This window comes from Lates calcarifer, linkage group LG3 (assembly GCF_001640805.2).
Source record: "Lates calcarifer isolate ASB-BC8 linkage group LG3, TLL_Latcal_v3, whole genome shotgun sequence".
Taxonomy (NCBI): domain Eukaryota; kingdom Metazoa; phylum Chordata; class Actinopteri; family Centropomidae; genus Lates; species Lates calcarifer.
This window is the reverse complement of record NC_066835.1, coordinates 8,035,276-8,050,895: the sequence shown is the minus strand read 5'-3', so window position 1 is coordinate 8,050,895 and position 15,620 is coordinate 8,035,276. Positions and strand designations below refer to the sequence as shown.

At 41.7% G+C, this 15,620-nt stretch overlaps 1 protein-coding gene across 2 annotated transcripts in view; it reads left to right on the top strand.

The window, feature by feature from the left end:
• The first annotated feature begins 2,689 nt into the window (after positions 1–2,689).
• Positions 2,690–15,620, top strand: part of rims3 (regulating synaptic membrane exocytosis 3) — a 38,563-nt gene continuing 25,632 nt past the window's right edge. The window contains exons 1-2 of one of the 2 annotated variants that reach the window (XM_018667259.2): positions 2,690–3,123; positions 14,933–15,259. In XM_018667259.2, coding sequence (XP_018522775.1) covers positions 14,995–15,259 — 265 coding nt within the window. In that variant the 5' untranslated portion in view covers positions 2,690–3,123; positions 14,933–14,994. Of the gene's footprint in view, positions 3,131–14,932; positions 15,260–15,620 lie in introns of both variants that reach the window. The other variant, XM_018667251.2, reaches the window with a different exon arrangement.

The following is a 15,620-nucleotide window of genomic DNA, read 5'->3' as shown; positions in this document are numbered from 1 at the left end:
TAAAATAGACTATCTCATGAAAAGGCACTTGCATGCTCATTTCAAGTGAAACTCTTAAATATATATAACTCAGAAATATGAGCATTTGTGAATCTTTGTTTCCCCAACAGTAAATAAGCAGATGTAATCACTAACTGCTGTGGCATTAAATTGCCAGTCTGTCTGTATTTATGTAATGTGTGCATGAGCTGCACAGAGTGGATCAGAGTAATATTAAAGATGAGGGATGAGTCTGTGCGCACACACAGCAAAGCACAGGATGTTTTACTGGGAACATTTAATCGCTCCGGAGTACATTAAGACCTGGGTAAAGTTGTGCAATTAAATTATATTAAAGAAATTACATTTTACTCATCTGACCTGTTGTGTTTAGTAGTGAGAGTTAACATTTGCAAATGCAGTCATTTTCTCCTCCTTCCCTCCTGGGAATTGCTCACAATTCCCGGAGGGGCTGGATTTGAGTAGAAACACACAAACAAACACACAGTATACACACCTATCACGTACTGTACACACTCCTCCTTTAATCCCCACCTGCCCCACCACCTCCTACGAAATCATAGTTTATACAAACCTGGTCACATGACCACGGTATGTTCTGTAATTCACTTGACTCTGACCTGACTCCAGCGACACGAACTAGACATACAGTACATTGTATATGGTGCTCCAATACATTTAACACATTTTTCCATAGGGGAAATATGGGCTGTCTGTCCTGTTAATTCCCTATTTAGTCCATACACTGCAGCTGTGTATGTATGTCACAGCCCTGAACAGATCAATTCTTTGAATTATAACCTCTGCCTGCAGCTATTGAAATTCCTCCTCCCTTACCAACCTCTATACATCTTACATCATACATTTTTTTTTGATGACATATGTTACTTAAATGCACATTGTGTTCATTGCTATTACATGGCTGTTGTGGTCACTACATCAGCTGATGACAGCAACAGATGCTCCTACGACTGCTTGAATTCCCTCTCTACAGAATGCCAATGAGCTGATTCGGATTCAGTGCTGGTATTAATGTTTGATGGGGGCTGATTCCAGTCCACCCTCCTTACTGTTGCAGCAGAGAATGAGGCTTAGTAATTGGAACAATGAATCCTGGGGTAGAATTGATTGTGTTGTGCCACAGCGGTTCGCCTATGGGAAACAGGGACATTGATCCAAGGCCTCTGATTTATGCCTATTTGAGTGGCTTGCTGCATGGGTGACTGAGTGGCACATATTTCACCTGCAAGGACCTGGACCTGGGTTTCTGTGCTTCACATGTTTATGGGTTCATATTAAGATCAGGGCGCTGCGTTCTCTTAACACACTGACAGTAATAACACACTACAATGAGTAAACCCTGTCAGGACAAGGAGTATATGTACTGTATTTGAGACAAGAATGGGCAAGGCCTGGACCATTTGAACTAAAGTGGCACTAAGTGGCACTGAGAGGCTGGGCAGAAAATTACATTACATTACATCCATTACATTAATTCTATTTGTGTATGCAGACTGTGCTGCATGCTCCCTAAGCAAAGAGGACAACAGTGAAACACTGTGTCTGCGCACATGCATCTGTGTACTGCACTGAACTGCAAAAGACCTTATAAGTCTCATAGAGTGTATTTAATTTTTTTTTTAAAGTTGCAGTACTTTGTTGTGGTGACACCAGATAATGAATAATGTAACTTTGACAGCAATCAATTCAATTTTTATTTTATAAAATACAGAAATCGAAAGACAGATTCAAAAATAGATAGACAGATAGATAGATAGACAGATAGATAGATAGATAGATAGATAGATAGATAGATAGATAGATAGATAGATAGATAGATAGATAGATAGATCTGAACTTAAATACTGTAGCCACCCAGCCAATGATTGTGTAGCAGCTATCGAAATTAGAACAAGCCACAACTTTTTACTCTTGCATAGTGCTACAACTACGACACATTTCCACAGTTCTTTAAAAATACAGTGTATTTCCTGTATCATTCTTGGTTGCTCTCTGCTGTGAAATGATCCAGTTTATAAAAATAAAAATAAAAAATGACTATGATGAGATGTGTGAATGAGATAGCTTTAGGTTTTCTGATTAGTTAGCGATTTTAAATGAGAGGGGATTGATGTAACTCAATATAACTTGTAATCTGTTGACTTTAATGCCAAATATGAAGCCACATCCAGCAGGTGGTTAGCCTAGCCATCTGTGATGAAGCAGCTCTGCCCAAAGGGAAAAATCCTCTTACTAGCATCTACACAGCTCTCCAATCAGTGTGTTTTAACTTGTTTGTTTAACTGTACAAAAAACAAAATGAAAGAATGAGGACTGTGGTTTCATTGGATGTTATATGACAGACTGTTTCTTAGCCGGATGCAGTGACTTTATGCTAAGCTAATTAACTCCTGGCGCTTAACTGTCTTAGTGATGTCGTACTTAGCATCTAGTTTTCGGAAAGAGAGCAATTAAGAGTATTTTCTGATATATCAAACTATTCCTTTAACACCACATTTCGGCTTGAACATGTTACCTTATACATATATATAGCCTTCATTGTGCTACAGGGAACTACTTTTTTGCCCCAGGACCACACAGCGGATTGATTTGGGCCACGCACCTCTGCCCTAATCAGGAGGAAAACCTGGTTTACAAGTACTATGAGGACCTGGCAACAGCAATTTTAGTCAGACTGGGGGTAACCCAGGAAGCCATGCTGTGGACTAACTCAGAGAAAAACACGTATCTTAGTCCCACCATCCTTCCACCACACAAAAGAGACGAGGTCTGTAGTTTTTACTCATACTTGCCTCGCACGGCCACGCGTTGGCGCTGTTTGCCACTGGCCGCTGAGAGCACTCAAGCCTGCTAGCAGCTCGCATCTTTCCCCCCTCCCTCCCTGCCTGCCCTCCCTCCCTCCACAGCAGCGCGTCTCTCACCGCGCCTCGGATGCAGTGTGACCAGCAGCACCGAGCGGGAGAAACCGTCCAGCGAACCGCCGTCCGCGCACCAGCACAGCAAAAATAAAACCCAAACGATGACATTCTTACAGATACGACTGAAGCAAACAATCATTTGACAACTTCCGACCCCCACACCTTGCCTTCGCCGCCCCTTGCTGTAAGTGGTAAGTGCTCTGATTTCCTTTTTTTTTTTTAAATTGCAGGGCTCGAAGTGCTTAATTTCCGCACAGGGCAGAGATAGCGCCAATGGACTGATATTTCTGAATAATGCAATTAATAGCAGGGCAGATTATCAGTGATAAAGGGGGCATGGCTAAAACTGGGTGCAGTCATCTGAATTTGTCTTCATTGTTACAATGTAAAGGCCAATCTCAGAGGGAATGGGCACCAGATTAGATTATTACTATCAGCTGGGGAGACATGGTTTCTTCTTTCATACTCTCACCTGTGTAGCATTATAAGCTTGGCATTGCCAAAATGGCTTACAGCTGACAGGTTTATGTATTCTCCCACTTCAGTCAATCTCATTAACGGTTTAAACGGATTAATATGGTTACATGAGATGATATGCACAAGATAATGCACATTAAGGCTGCATGGAGTGACTGTGATGTGACCTAAATACTTTTAGATATATTTTTCTTCTTTTTGTTTGCTTTTATTTTTCTAGTTTGGTTCTAAAGGGAATTTTACCCGTGTTACTTTGTCTTTATTGATTCAGCCACGTAGGGAGAAAGTTCAGCCAATGTCAGAGGTCAACTGTGCACTTCACTTCAGTGATCTGTGGGAGGTTTGTGCAGGGTCAAAGAAAAAAAGGTGCCTCAGGATAAGTCAGCTATACATCACTACCCATTTTCTGATTGTGTTTGTTTGTGCGAGCGCATGTGAGCAAGGGTGACCGTAAAGGGAGGGGAGGAGGTGGTGGGGACTGTGGGGGAGAGAATAAGCATATTTTTGAAATGCCTGTCGTCTGCCAGCGCTCAGGTCAAGCCAAGTGCATGCTGAGGTGTGAGATTATATCAGATGGCCGCATGCACGCACAAACCGCAGACACAAACACAACAGTGTCCGGATCTCTGCTCAAACTGTGGTCCCCACCTGTGGATGGAGGACAGAAACCAGTGATGGGCTCCAGAGCTTCTGTGTCTTTGGGCTCTTGCGAGTTTTCTGAATCGTGCCAGGAAAATCTGACAATCTTAAAGCTGTTTGATATTTCTGACATGTGTAATTGTTAGTGTTAAGTGCAGAGAGTGAAGTAGAGTGAGTACATTAACCGACACTAAAGGAGTGGGCCCTCTTTGGCCCTTTCAAGGAGAAAGAGAATAATTATCCATGTGCTTAACTCTTGAAATCCATGCCTGACTCACACTTGATCCTCTGAATAATCAATTGAGACAGAATTGAGAGAGTAAAAGCTGGAAAGAGACTCAGCACTGTGCTTTGGAAAGCACCATTTGCACAGAACTCAGTGTTTAAATGCAGAAACCATTTCTCACAAATTCTGCATTCTATACTGGTAGAAAAGATGGAGGGAAAAAAAATCTGTCATCCCATTTTACAATCTCAAACAGCTGTCACACAGCTTACATCTCTGTATATGAAGTCTTCATGTATTTGTGTCACAGTTTAGCTCCACATTTGGATGGGTGTGGCTACCAAGCAGCTTTAAGATGCGTATCGAGTTCAGAGGGCAGAGACATCTCCCCCTGCTCCTTTGAAATATTCACCAGCTTGAGATGTGTGCGTGCATGCAAGTGTATGCGTTTGAGTCTGAGTAGTGGAGAGAGATGCGTCAGATAGTATCAGATAAACTGGCTACTCAAAAGGCCAGCCTGACCGTTACGCACTGTATCATCTTCCATCAAAGAGCCTTTGCTCTCATACGCACACGCACACACACACACGTGTGCACGCACACGCCCCTCAAAATTGATAGCTGGAAAGGGCAAAGGCAAAGTCTAGTTCAGCGCACACGCATAAACACACATGCACGCACTCACATATGCACTGACACATCTGACCACACTTCAGATCTGTAGCTGGTCCTGGTCGTCTTTGAAATGAAAATGAAATGAAAACAACCAAGGGGGCAGAGCAGACACTTATCATAGTAATGAGCTGGCTTCAGTGTGTGCGTCTTTATATGTGCGTGTTGCTGCACCTCATGTGGCTGTGTGCACTTGTGGACAACCATCTGCAACACACAATTCAGTGGCCAACTAGTATGTATCATCAAAGAGACTGGTTGTGACTGTTTGATCGGTACTGCGCCTCACTTCCCACTTAAAACTGGACATGCTAACGAGACGCTATAGTCTTATATAAGATTATTTTGAACACTCAAGAGTCATTGTTGGACTGGGTTGCATCCAGACACATTGAGCCACCATGGATGTTTTTATTTTTCAGTACACATTGTCAGGTGATCATGCCAGTGTACGTTTCCCAAGAAATGATCTCTGCAACAACAGTCCTCAAACAAAATCAATTCCACTCAACACCTGATATGCATTTGGGGCTGCTGCAGGAGCAAAGGTGACCTCCATTATATGCATGTGGGTTACTTGTGTGCTAACCTAATACCTTTCATGGAGATAAAAGTCTGCTATGCTTCCTGCTAAAAGAAGTTTCTAACAATATACAAATGTATTTGTAGGTATTCATAGTGTCTTTGAGGTTTTTGGGATTTATTGACTTGTGCTATATTTATTAGATATGCAATCAACCAAGAAACTTAAACACCATTGATGCTAATCATGCTTTTACTCAGGTCCTTTGGCATTTTTGTAATGCATTTCACTTGAAATTGTGTCTTGCCTGATGGAGTGTGGCTTTAAATTTGGCCATATAGCAGGATGAAAAAAGATTAATGATAATATTAACCAATAAAAAGACTTGATGCACATTTGTATGAAGTATACCATCAAACATTAAGATGGTGTAGCTCTTAATCATACATAAACAGGGTCAAACTGCATCTGTTGGGATTGAAATTCTGTAACAGGCATGACAGTAATTGGAAGACTCTCACTATTATTATATATCAAAATATCTGTAGCTATGTTGAGGTAATTGCATGTCAGTTAGTCTAGTTAATGTTCCTCACAATTGCCTGCATGATAAGAATTGCACTCTGGAAAAAATCTGACCCAGTAATTACTTGTATTTTTAACTTAGACAACATAATTGCGTATTATGACTCACAGTATTGTAATATAATATAACACACTGGCAAATAATTCAGACTGGCAAATGTCCTTTTGTACCCAAAGTCCACTATCAGTCTGACCGATCAGCCAAACACTGTAACCCAAAAAAGAGGTCACATATAAAAGGAAGGTGGGAGAGAAATGGATTAAAAGCCTATGATAGAAGTCCTAAAAACATAAGCGGGCAGAGAGATAAATATACAGCTCTTATCTTGTCCTCTTGCAGGATCTGACTACGTTTCAATGCACACATCCCTTCTAGAGGTTTTAGAAGTAAATAAGACAGAAAGGAGTGCTTTGGTTGACCCAAGCCATATCCCTACAGGCCTCGTGTAGCCCCACCCGCCCTCCTCTCCTCCCTTTAGCACATCACTACACGTGCTGTCTAAGCTGGGACTTGGTGATCCGGACACGGTAAGTGGGGTGAGATCCTGTGTGCTACTCTGCCCCGGGCTGGCTACCAGCATCCCAGGTGGGATGGAGAAATGGGATGGGGTGGGGGGTGGTGGCTGAGGGGTAGTGAGAGAGATGTCACTGACCACATTAGTCACCAGAGAAAGCAGGCCATGAGTCAGGAAGGCTTCCAGTCTCATCTATCACGCCCCTCTTAACCCACTTTCCTTCCAGCTCAGCCACTCCGCCTTTTTATTTTTCTATTTTCTGCTAGCTCTCCATCCCCCTGCTGCTGACAGAGTAACTTTACCGTCCGTCTTTTGATGGTGATGAAAAGAAGAAGCGGGCGCAAAGAGAATGGTTCAGTGCTGGACAGATTGCGGGTTGCAGTGAGATGAGAGCGAGAAGAGATTTAGGGTCAACCTTTGTAGTGCACCAGAGGAAACAGGTTGGAATTGGACTTTCTTTTCCCAAACAACTTTTCACATTTGAAGAAAATAAAACGATTGAAGGGAGTTTGTTTAGTCTGTGTCACTGCAGGGAGGAAAAAAAGATAACATAGTGACATGATGTGTCTGATTTTCACACCAGATTTCCCATGGTGGTGTGTAGAGAAACCCTGTGAGCTGGTGAGACTGCTAAGGGGTGGTAAATGATGATACGAGAGAGGTCTCACTTCTCCAAAAGGCTGTTGGCTCAAATCCTGGACAGGGTATTTGATTCACTGCTGAGACGAGAAAAACATTGTGTTGCTAGCTCAGCGGTGGAGGGATTAGCGTGGAATATAGGGGAAGCTGAGGATGAGTGAATGAACATTTGAAATGATACTCTGCCGGGCAGTGATTTGATGGGATATCAGTGCGTGCTTCATGCAAGCATTTCACAAAGTGTTTTCATGTAATTGTTACAGCTATAAACAGGTAACCACCCACCTCCCAGTAGTGTGTGTGTGTGTTTCCTGTTATGTCTGGTTCATGAATTAACTTCCCATGAACAAAAAAAGAGGTGGAGGGTGAAATCTTTTTATTATCTGCAGTAGAGCCGATAGTGACAACTCAGGTCAGCTTAGTTGTACATTACAGGCTACTCACTCACCAAGTTAATTACCAACATCTTGGAACTGCATCAACATCACTAAAAAGAGCTTGAGTATGGGAAGAAACATGAGCAGTCAGACAATCAGTTTTAAACAAACTGTCAGACTTATTTGAAAAAAGATGAGTGGTGAATTGTTACTCCAGCTGTCCGGTGTAAACATCCATCAGTTTACAGGCTGATGTCCAAGTTTAATTTTGACATATCATACTTGCTGTAGCTATGCCTGCACACAATTTTCATAAGAGGTGGATTAATGCTTACATGACTGCTGGACTCACTGTTGGTTTAAGAGGTTTAGATAAACTGTTGGTGACCTGTCGATGACTGCTCATGTTTAGCCAGAAATAACTGGCTAAAACTGTGAAAATAAGACTCAAGTTGTAATAAAACATAATTATCCTCTGATGTTAGTTTGTTAGCATGGTAACAAATGGTAGCACCTCAAAGCTTTTATTTATGCACAGTAATATTGAGCATTTTTATCTGCTCTAATTCTATGTTAGCATAATATTTTTGTATGCTAACAAAGCTAAGCTTGCTAGGTTTTACATTTAAAGGTGTTATTGTAATTTTTTGCTGTCATTCCATAGCCAACATTAGCATTAACAGCTGTTTACTTACCAAAACCAGTTCTCATTCAAAAAACAAACAAACAAACAAACAAACCCCCATAGATTGCTGGACAACAGTTAACAGAACTGGCATGCTAAAGTACTAGCTGAGGTTTTTGTTCTCCTTCCTCTTGCTGAGTGGAAGCAGCGAAACACAACCAAAAGTTATAGTGTTACACATAATTCAAGTATGTATCAAATAAGTTCTATAATCGGTTTTGGTTTAATGACCATGATCTTTAACAGTAAAAGACAGATGTATGATTTTGTCATAAACTGTTATTTGTTTTATGATAAGAAGACATAATGGCTTATCCCTCTGTTTGTTTATTGCTACATCACTGGTCACAGATGTGTGCCACACATTTTAATTGAGCATTTCAGTACCTTATTGCATTTTAAACAACCTTAGACAGGCTAATTTGACCCTTTTAATTGTTGCTCTGATAGAGAAAATGTAAACCTTTGCTTCCCTGCTGTGGCTCATTCAACATGATTCAGGCAATTTGTGTGAAAACATGGTGCGACGGATCGGATTTATGTCTGCTGTCACAAGGTGATGTAGAGGGAGTGACTCAATGATTCACCTCATTAAAGATTTTATTGGATAAAAATGTGATTGGGCCAATGGGAGAAGCAAAGCGAAAGCTCCTTATGAACTCCGTTTTCTGTTCATTTCACGGCTGTTAGGGTTTGATTCAGATTTGTGTGTGTGTGTGTGTGGTGTGTGTGTGTGTGTGTGTGTTCGCCAGGCATAATATTGCTTTGCAAAGTGTGAAATAGGAAATTTGTGAATATTTAATGGTGCTAGTGACTGTATCTGGTCAGTTTGTTTTTGATACACTGGGCTCTCTCGGTCAGTGTAAGACTGAAATCTAATCTGTGTCAGAGCTGAGTGTTTTACAGAAGATTTGGATGTTAATTCAACTCCCGTCAGCCAAGACATCGGTGTCAACGCCCTCTGTCATTCAATATTTTGGCTCTTTCTTCTGCCACACTCTGGCACGTACATCCAGTACAGCATATGTGTGTTTGCGCTATGCTGGGTCTCTCTGTGTGTGATTTCGTGTGTGTGATACCATTTGGCTCTCAGTCATCCCACAGCCTGGCACTCTTACTGTCCTCTGTGTGTGTATGTGTAGCTGCAAAACCAGCCTTCTGTTTTCTCAGCCTTAAGAGACCCCTTATGATCAGAGTGATACATCAGCCACACACAAGCACACACTTACTCACACACACACAACACCAGGCCAAACACAATGGCAGCAGGCGCCGTGGCAGACATATAGAGTATCATAACCTGGGAAGTTTCCATGGAAGCCTTAGCAGGAAGTGCACTACAGCTCCTGCCTGTTCTTGCACACTGCCAGTGTGATTGTTCATCACATCTTCATGTCTGTTTAATCAATAGCTGTTTTTCCAAGTTTCATGTACATGACATGTCTGCAATGTAAAACTTTATTATTAGAATGTGCAGTTTCATAAATGCTGTAGATATATGCAAACATACTGCACTACCCTCACCAATTTTATTTTTCCTTTGCCATGTTCTCACATCTTTTCTTCAAAGATCTGCAGTATACTCAGTAGAGTTTTTCAGCTCTTGCTGATCGTTTTCAAAACCATGCTTCCTAATATGTGCAGTATATTGCATGCACTGTATCCTGTAGTTCAGATTTTAGTACTAAGTACCTGGGAGAAATGAGGGAAGCACACTTGGCCTGTCAGACAAATGCCCTCCTTCATTCAATTAAAAATATGGTATCATGTTTCAGGCAGGATGACCTTTATTAAATTAAGAATGACACACACGTCTGCATGGTTAACACTTGGCATTCAGGAAACCACACAACTCAATAGTCAAGGCAGATCTCATTCACTAAGATGTGTATTATTTGAAAATTAAATATTAAATGACATTTGCATTGCAGAGATGTTTACTGTTTTTTTGTTTGTTTGTTTTTTTAGTTAATTTAGCTACGATTCAGCCCAGTTCACTTCTTACTGTCCCACATGGGAAATTTGGCTCACACCAGCGAAAAACATTTGGCAAATAACCATGAAAACAGACTCATCCAACAGCAAACACACACAAAAAAGATCATTTAGAAAAAGCAGCACACAATAGTAAAAGCAATTTTAAAAATCAATAAGTCAAAACAAATTACAGCAAGTTAAAAATGACAATAAGACAGGTTTTTACTGTTTCGTGGTTCAAATTCTGATTCATTATTAGCATGACTCACCCTCGTTTTATAATTGTTCATTCCCTGACAAGAAGCTCAGAGATACAGTACAGTATATCTTTACCATCTACTTTGCAGCTTAATTGTAGGTTAATTAACAAACCAGCAGTGGCAGCGTGGCCTGCATAGTAGAGAGCAGCTTTAAAGAGATCATTAATGGATTGCTCAGCCATATCTAATTACAAGGTTGTGGCATTTGTGTTTATGTGAGAAACTGAAAGGAGAGATCATGTTTTCACTCCCATGTTCCTCTGCTTCAGCTTACAAGTAAGTTATACTGACTGTGGACATGTCATGCTTGGCTGAATTACACTGAAGTTCATGGTTTTTGGTCTATGCTGCAGCTTGCCAAGTGTTTTCTGCTAGACAGTTTTAAATCAGAGGACTCCACTGCTATTCAGGACATTTTTATTCTTACTTTTCTGGGTTTACAAGTTTAATCTGCACAATATTAATATCAAACTATGTCATTCTTTGCATTATACTGAACCTAACTTTTTGCTTGCCCTCAAATCTGGATTTTTCTCGCTCTTGAACACCATCAGTCAGGCAAATTAAGAGGCCAGATCTTTCTTGACAGGGGTCGGTGTGGGATGGCGATAGGTGGTATCGAGGCGCGTAGGAGGAGCTGATGGCTACCAGGCTGGGTATGGGGGTGTGGTGGGGTTGGGGGATGGAGGGGGCGGGTGGGGACAGTTTGCTGACGGGAGGAGAAATAAATGAGCTCTGAGATGAGACGTTAGAGAGCACAGAGACATATGGCAGGGGAGCTGTCTGGCACAGAGATGAAGATAGATGGGATCCAGGTCTACCTTTAGGTCCAGCAAAACATTGTGTGGGGACAGCTACATGGTGGCATCCTCAACATTGCAGATTTTAGAGACTGAAAGACTTGTAAATGCAGGTGTGGGTTTGGTGATTGTTTTAATTCAAACATTATTTATATCCAGCCCATAAAAGACAGTTACATACATATAGGCTGTAATATTTCTGTTTTTCTTATCTTAATTTTGACAAGGCTCCATTCCCCACTTTAAATAAAATGTTCTGTTATGTTATAAGCTATGGAGTTCACACAGTACAGGATAAGAAACTCTTTAAAAAATGAGAAATGTTTTTTCCTCAAAGAATAAGGCCTGCACTAAAACCAAAACAGCGTCTACAGATGGGAAATTGCTCTACTTAACAGAGTAATTTTAATATTTTTTTCAAAAATGCTTAAAACCAACATATCATCAAACAGCAATATAGGTCATTTGTTAACTGAAGGGCTCCTTACTCATTACTCCAGAACTGTTGATTGCAAGAAGAGTCAAAATTTTGTTGCAACTGCAATTGATATGTGCAGGACAATTGTTGAGAGACTTTTGTAATCACGTTGAGGTTACCAGGCAACCAGCAGGAGACCATCGGAGGTGCTGGTAGGTGGATTTAGTTAGTTATGGACAGAGCGCTAGCTGTTTCCCTGCTTCCAGTCTTTATCCTGTGTTAAGCTCAGCTAACTGTCACTTAGCTCGACCTTCATAGGGTAAGTAAGCAAATAGGGATATTTCACAAAATGTTGATCTGCTCCTTTAATTGTTTCAATTCCTGAATGTCAGACTTACAATTAAGCAATGAAACTGCAGCTCTGCAGATATGAAACCAATACACTTATCAATGTCTCTTGTCAGTGTAGTTGTCCTCCGGGTTAAAGCTGATATACAGTGAACAATATACAGTCACATTTCAGTTCACCCTGCTTCACTTTGGAACACGTCTTCACACACACATAGGGAATCTCATCATTAAAAGGAAAAGAGAAATGGATGCATGTCTCAGCTGTTGTCACTATCAGTGTCATATTCTTCTCCTTCTCTTCCTTTCACTCCATTATTTCTCACAGATCAGGCCCCAGCTTCCTGCGGTATTTTTCTCCCTGTCCATTCATTATGAAGCATCCTCTCCTCCCACGTTTCTCCCCCTGTCCTCCTCCTTCCCCCACTCTTTCTTCCCCGTCCTCATCGCTTAGTTGTTCTTCTCTGTCCTCATGCCTCTCTGAAAGCAGAAATTTTATTCTGTTTATCTTCCTTTCTCTCGCAGCCTTCTCTTTCCCTCCCCTATCCTAATTTTCTCCTGCTCTGCTCGCTGTGTGTTCAAAGTACAGAGGCCCCCCAGAGAGCCCAAGAGGACTGCACATGGGCTGGAATAGAAAAGAGAGGGAGAGCAGGAGAGAGGGAATGAGAGAGGGGAAGAAAATAAGGGCATATAGGCTTACCTGAATTTCAGGTTTCAAGCCCCTACCTCCCATTTCTCCTTCTTTCTTTCCCCTTTCTCCCCCTTCCCAGCCATAACAAATATCATTGTAGCAGCTGTGTACAAAGTATGCAGCCTTCCCTCTCCTTCTCCTTGACAATTATTATGAGTTTCATTACAAAATGCCAAAATCTGCCCTTTGCTACATCAGTTCATAGTTCCTCAATAGCGCCTACCTCAGTTATTGTGGTAATACTGAATGCATTGCTTCAAAAAGTGCCGGTCAGCAAAGTTCTTGAAGCAGTAAGCATCATGGTTGTGGTAGTGTGACAAAGCAGGGCAATGATGCTGATTTACAGAGACATCTGAAGCACAGCACATTTACATTTGAGTCTTCAATTCTAAAGACGTATTAAGGGCAAATTCACTGTACTTTACATGTATTATTTATTATTTCCAGCTACGCCAGTGAGTGGTTTAGTAGCATAAAGAATTTGTGCACCATTCCCAGTGATCGCTGGCTGAGTGCTGTCTGTAAAACTTGAGTCTTGGCTGAGTACTTTGGCTTATGGCCAAATACTAATGACATTCCCATCAGCATTAGCTGTATCTATGCTAATGCTAATTAGCAAATGTTAGCATGCTAGCATGCAAAGCTAAAATGGTAAGCATTATACCTGCTAAACATTGGCATGTTAGAATTGTCATTGTGAGCATGACTAGCATTAGAATTTAGCTTACAGCACAGCTGTACCTGTGTACAACCTCACACGGTTCCTAGCATGGTTGTAGACTTTTAGCCTAGATAAATGATCATACATATGATGAAGCATGTGTAGCTACCACCTGAGCTGGACTTGTGGCACCAACAAAATTTTGCGAGGCACTTATTAATTAGGCTCACTTATTAAATAGTAGCCAAAAGACTGCATTGCTGTACTTTCTGTGTTTTAAAAAAATAATAAATTAAAAAAAAGGGAGGAAAAAAAAGGATATTAGGGGCTGTAATGATAAACCAAGCAAAAAAGCAGGTAGAAAGAGGAGTTATATGAAAGAGGAGTAGTGAAGAAAGAGAAATATTAAAAAGGAGCATGGAAGCATGATGTTGGCCACAGTGCATCTGCATATTTCATGTGCCCTTGGGCTGTCGGTTTAGCCTCAGTATAATCACTCTGATGTTGGGAGAGAGAGAGAAGAGAAGGAGAGAAGGAAAGGAGTGAAGAGGAGAAGAAGTGTGACAGAGATGCTGAATAATAATAGGCCTTTTTTTTTTTTAATGAAGACATTTTGACATGTCACAGACAGGAAAAGCTCAGTGTAAATAATGAAATTAATGATGATTGAATTCCATTTAATAGCTTTGGTTTCAGGTTGCTGGTAGTGTGCTTGCTGGATCACTGTCACACTGTCACGGCTTACTGAGACACCTGAATAGAACAGAGTCGTTGTTTTTAGTAACACTTATGCTTTCCCTTCTATGACAGGTCAAAATAGTGAGAGTTGTACCTCTGCAACAAAAGGTCGCTGTGTCCATCAGTTAGATATTACAAAGTTTATCAAAGTTTTGCGAGTGTCCGCACGCACTCGTATCCTCTGAGGACTCGGCCGACCAATGATGATTTGAGCTGCAGAGTTTATCATCTGTCACTGTTTAAGGTCAGACACAGAATAAGATTCCAAAAAAACACACAAGACAAATACCAGCTGACAGGGTCACCCCTCAACAGCAGGCCAGCCCTGACATTTGAGCGTGTGTGTGACTGAAGATATCTCTTAACTCACTTGAACACTCTGCTGCCATCTGCACTGTCCTCGCCTGCTGACCTTTGTGTTCTTTGTTTTCTCAGTTTGCAAAACTACAGGAGATCACGAAGACTTTTCAGGGCTTTTCACTTTATATTTGTCTTTTGTGCAGTAGGAAGTCATTTCTGCTGCCTCTGCAATAAATGGGGGATTTAATTGAAACAAACTGTGTTGAAATTTAAACTTGGTGTCCTTCAGCTCTGGGGAGCTACTGCAGCTGTAAGACAAGCTATTATACTGTATTTCATCAGGCACTCATCAAGACGTCCTTTTATTTGAGCTGTTCCACCCGTCCCACCTTCAGCCTCCAGTCTGTACTTCCACCCTCACCTTATCGTCTTTTCTTGTCCCCTCTTATCTCCTTTCGTCAGCCCCGGTCCAACTGTCCGGCCCTCCCCCTCCCAGCCCATCGGCCCTCCATTCCAGCGGGACCATGATGCTCAGCAGCTCGGTGGAGGTGCCCAGCCCGGGCGGGATGAGCGGCCTCAGTGGGTTGAGCGCGGCCGCCCGGAACGTGGTGCGCTCCTCCAGCATCTCAGGGGCCATGTACAGCCTGGAGAAGAGCCCCGGCAGCGGGGGCCCGGACTCCACGTCTCTGGCTGGCAACAAGAAGCGGCGCTCCAGTCTGGGCGCCAAGATGGTGGCCATCGTGGGGTTGTCGCAGTGGAGCAAGAGCACGCAGCAGCTCAACCAGCAAGGTCAGTTTACAGTTTGAAATGCTTTAGTTGGATGTAAACTCTGAAATTGATTTTTCTCCCACTCTTCTATATTTCTTTTCTTTCTTTTTTATTACTTCTGTACACCCATTTCTTAAATCGAATTCTCTTCATCCCAAGATATTTTTCTCTTTTCTCCCTTTTCCCCATTTTCACCATCTCACCTAGGACAATGAGACTTCAAACTCCTTTTGCACCTTCCTTCTTTCCTCCTCTTCCGTTCTTCTTATTCTCAGCTTCCACAATTTTCCTCTCCGTTGTCCTTCTCCTCTGTCTTCTCTCCCCTTGGCCTCACCTTGCTTTTGTTTACTTAATCCTACTTTCTAAAGTTTGTGGTTATTAA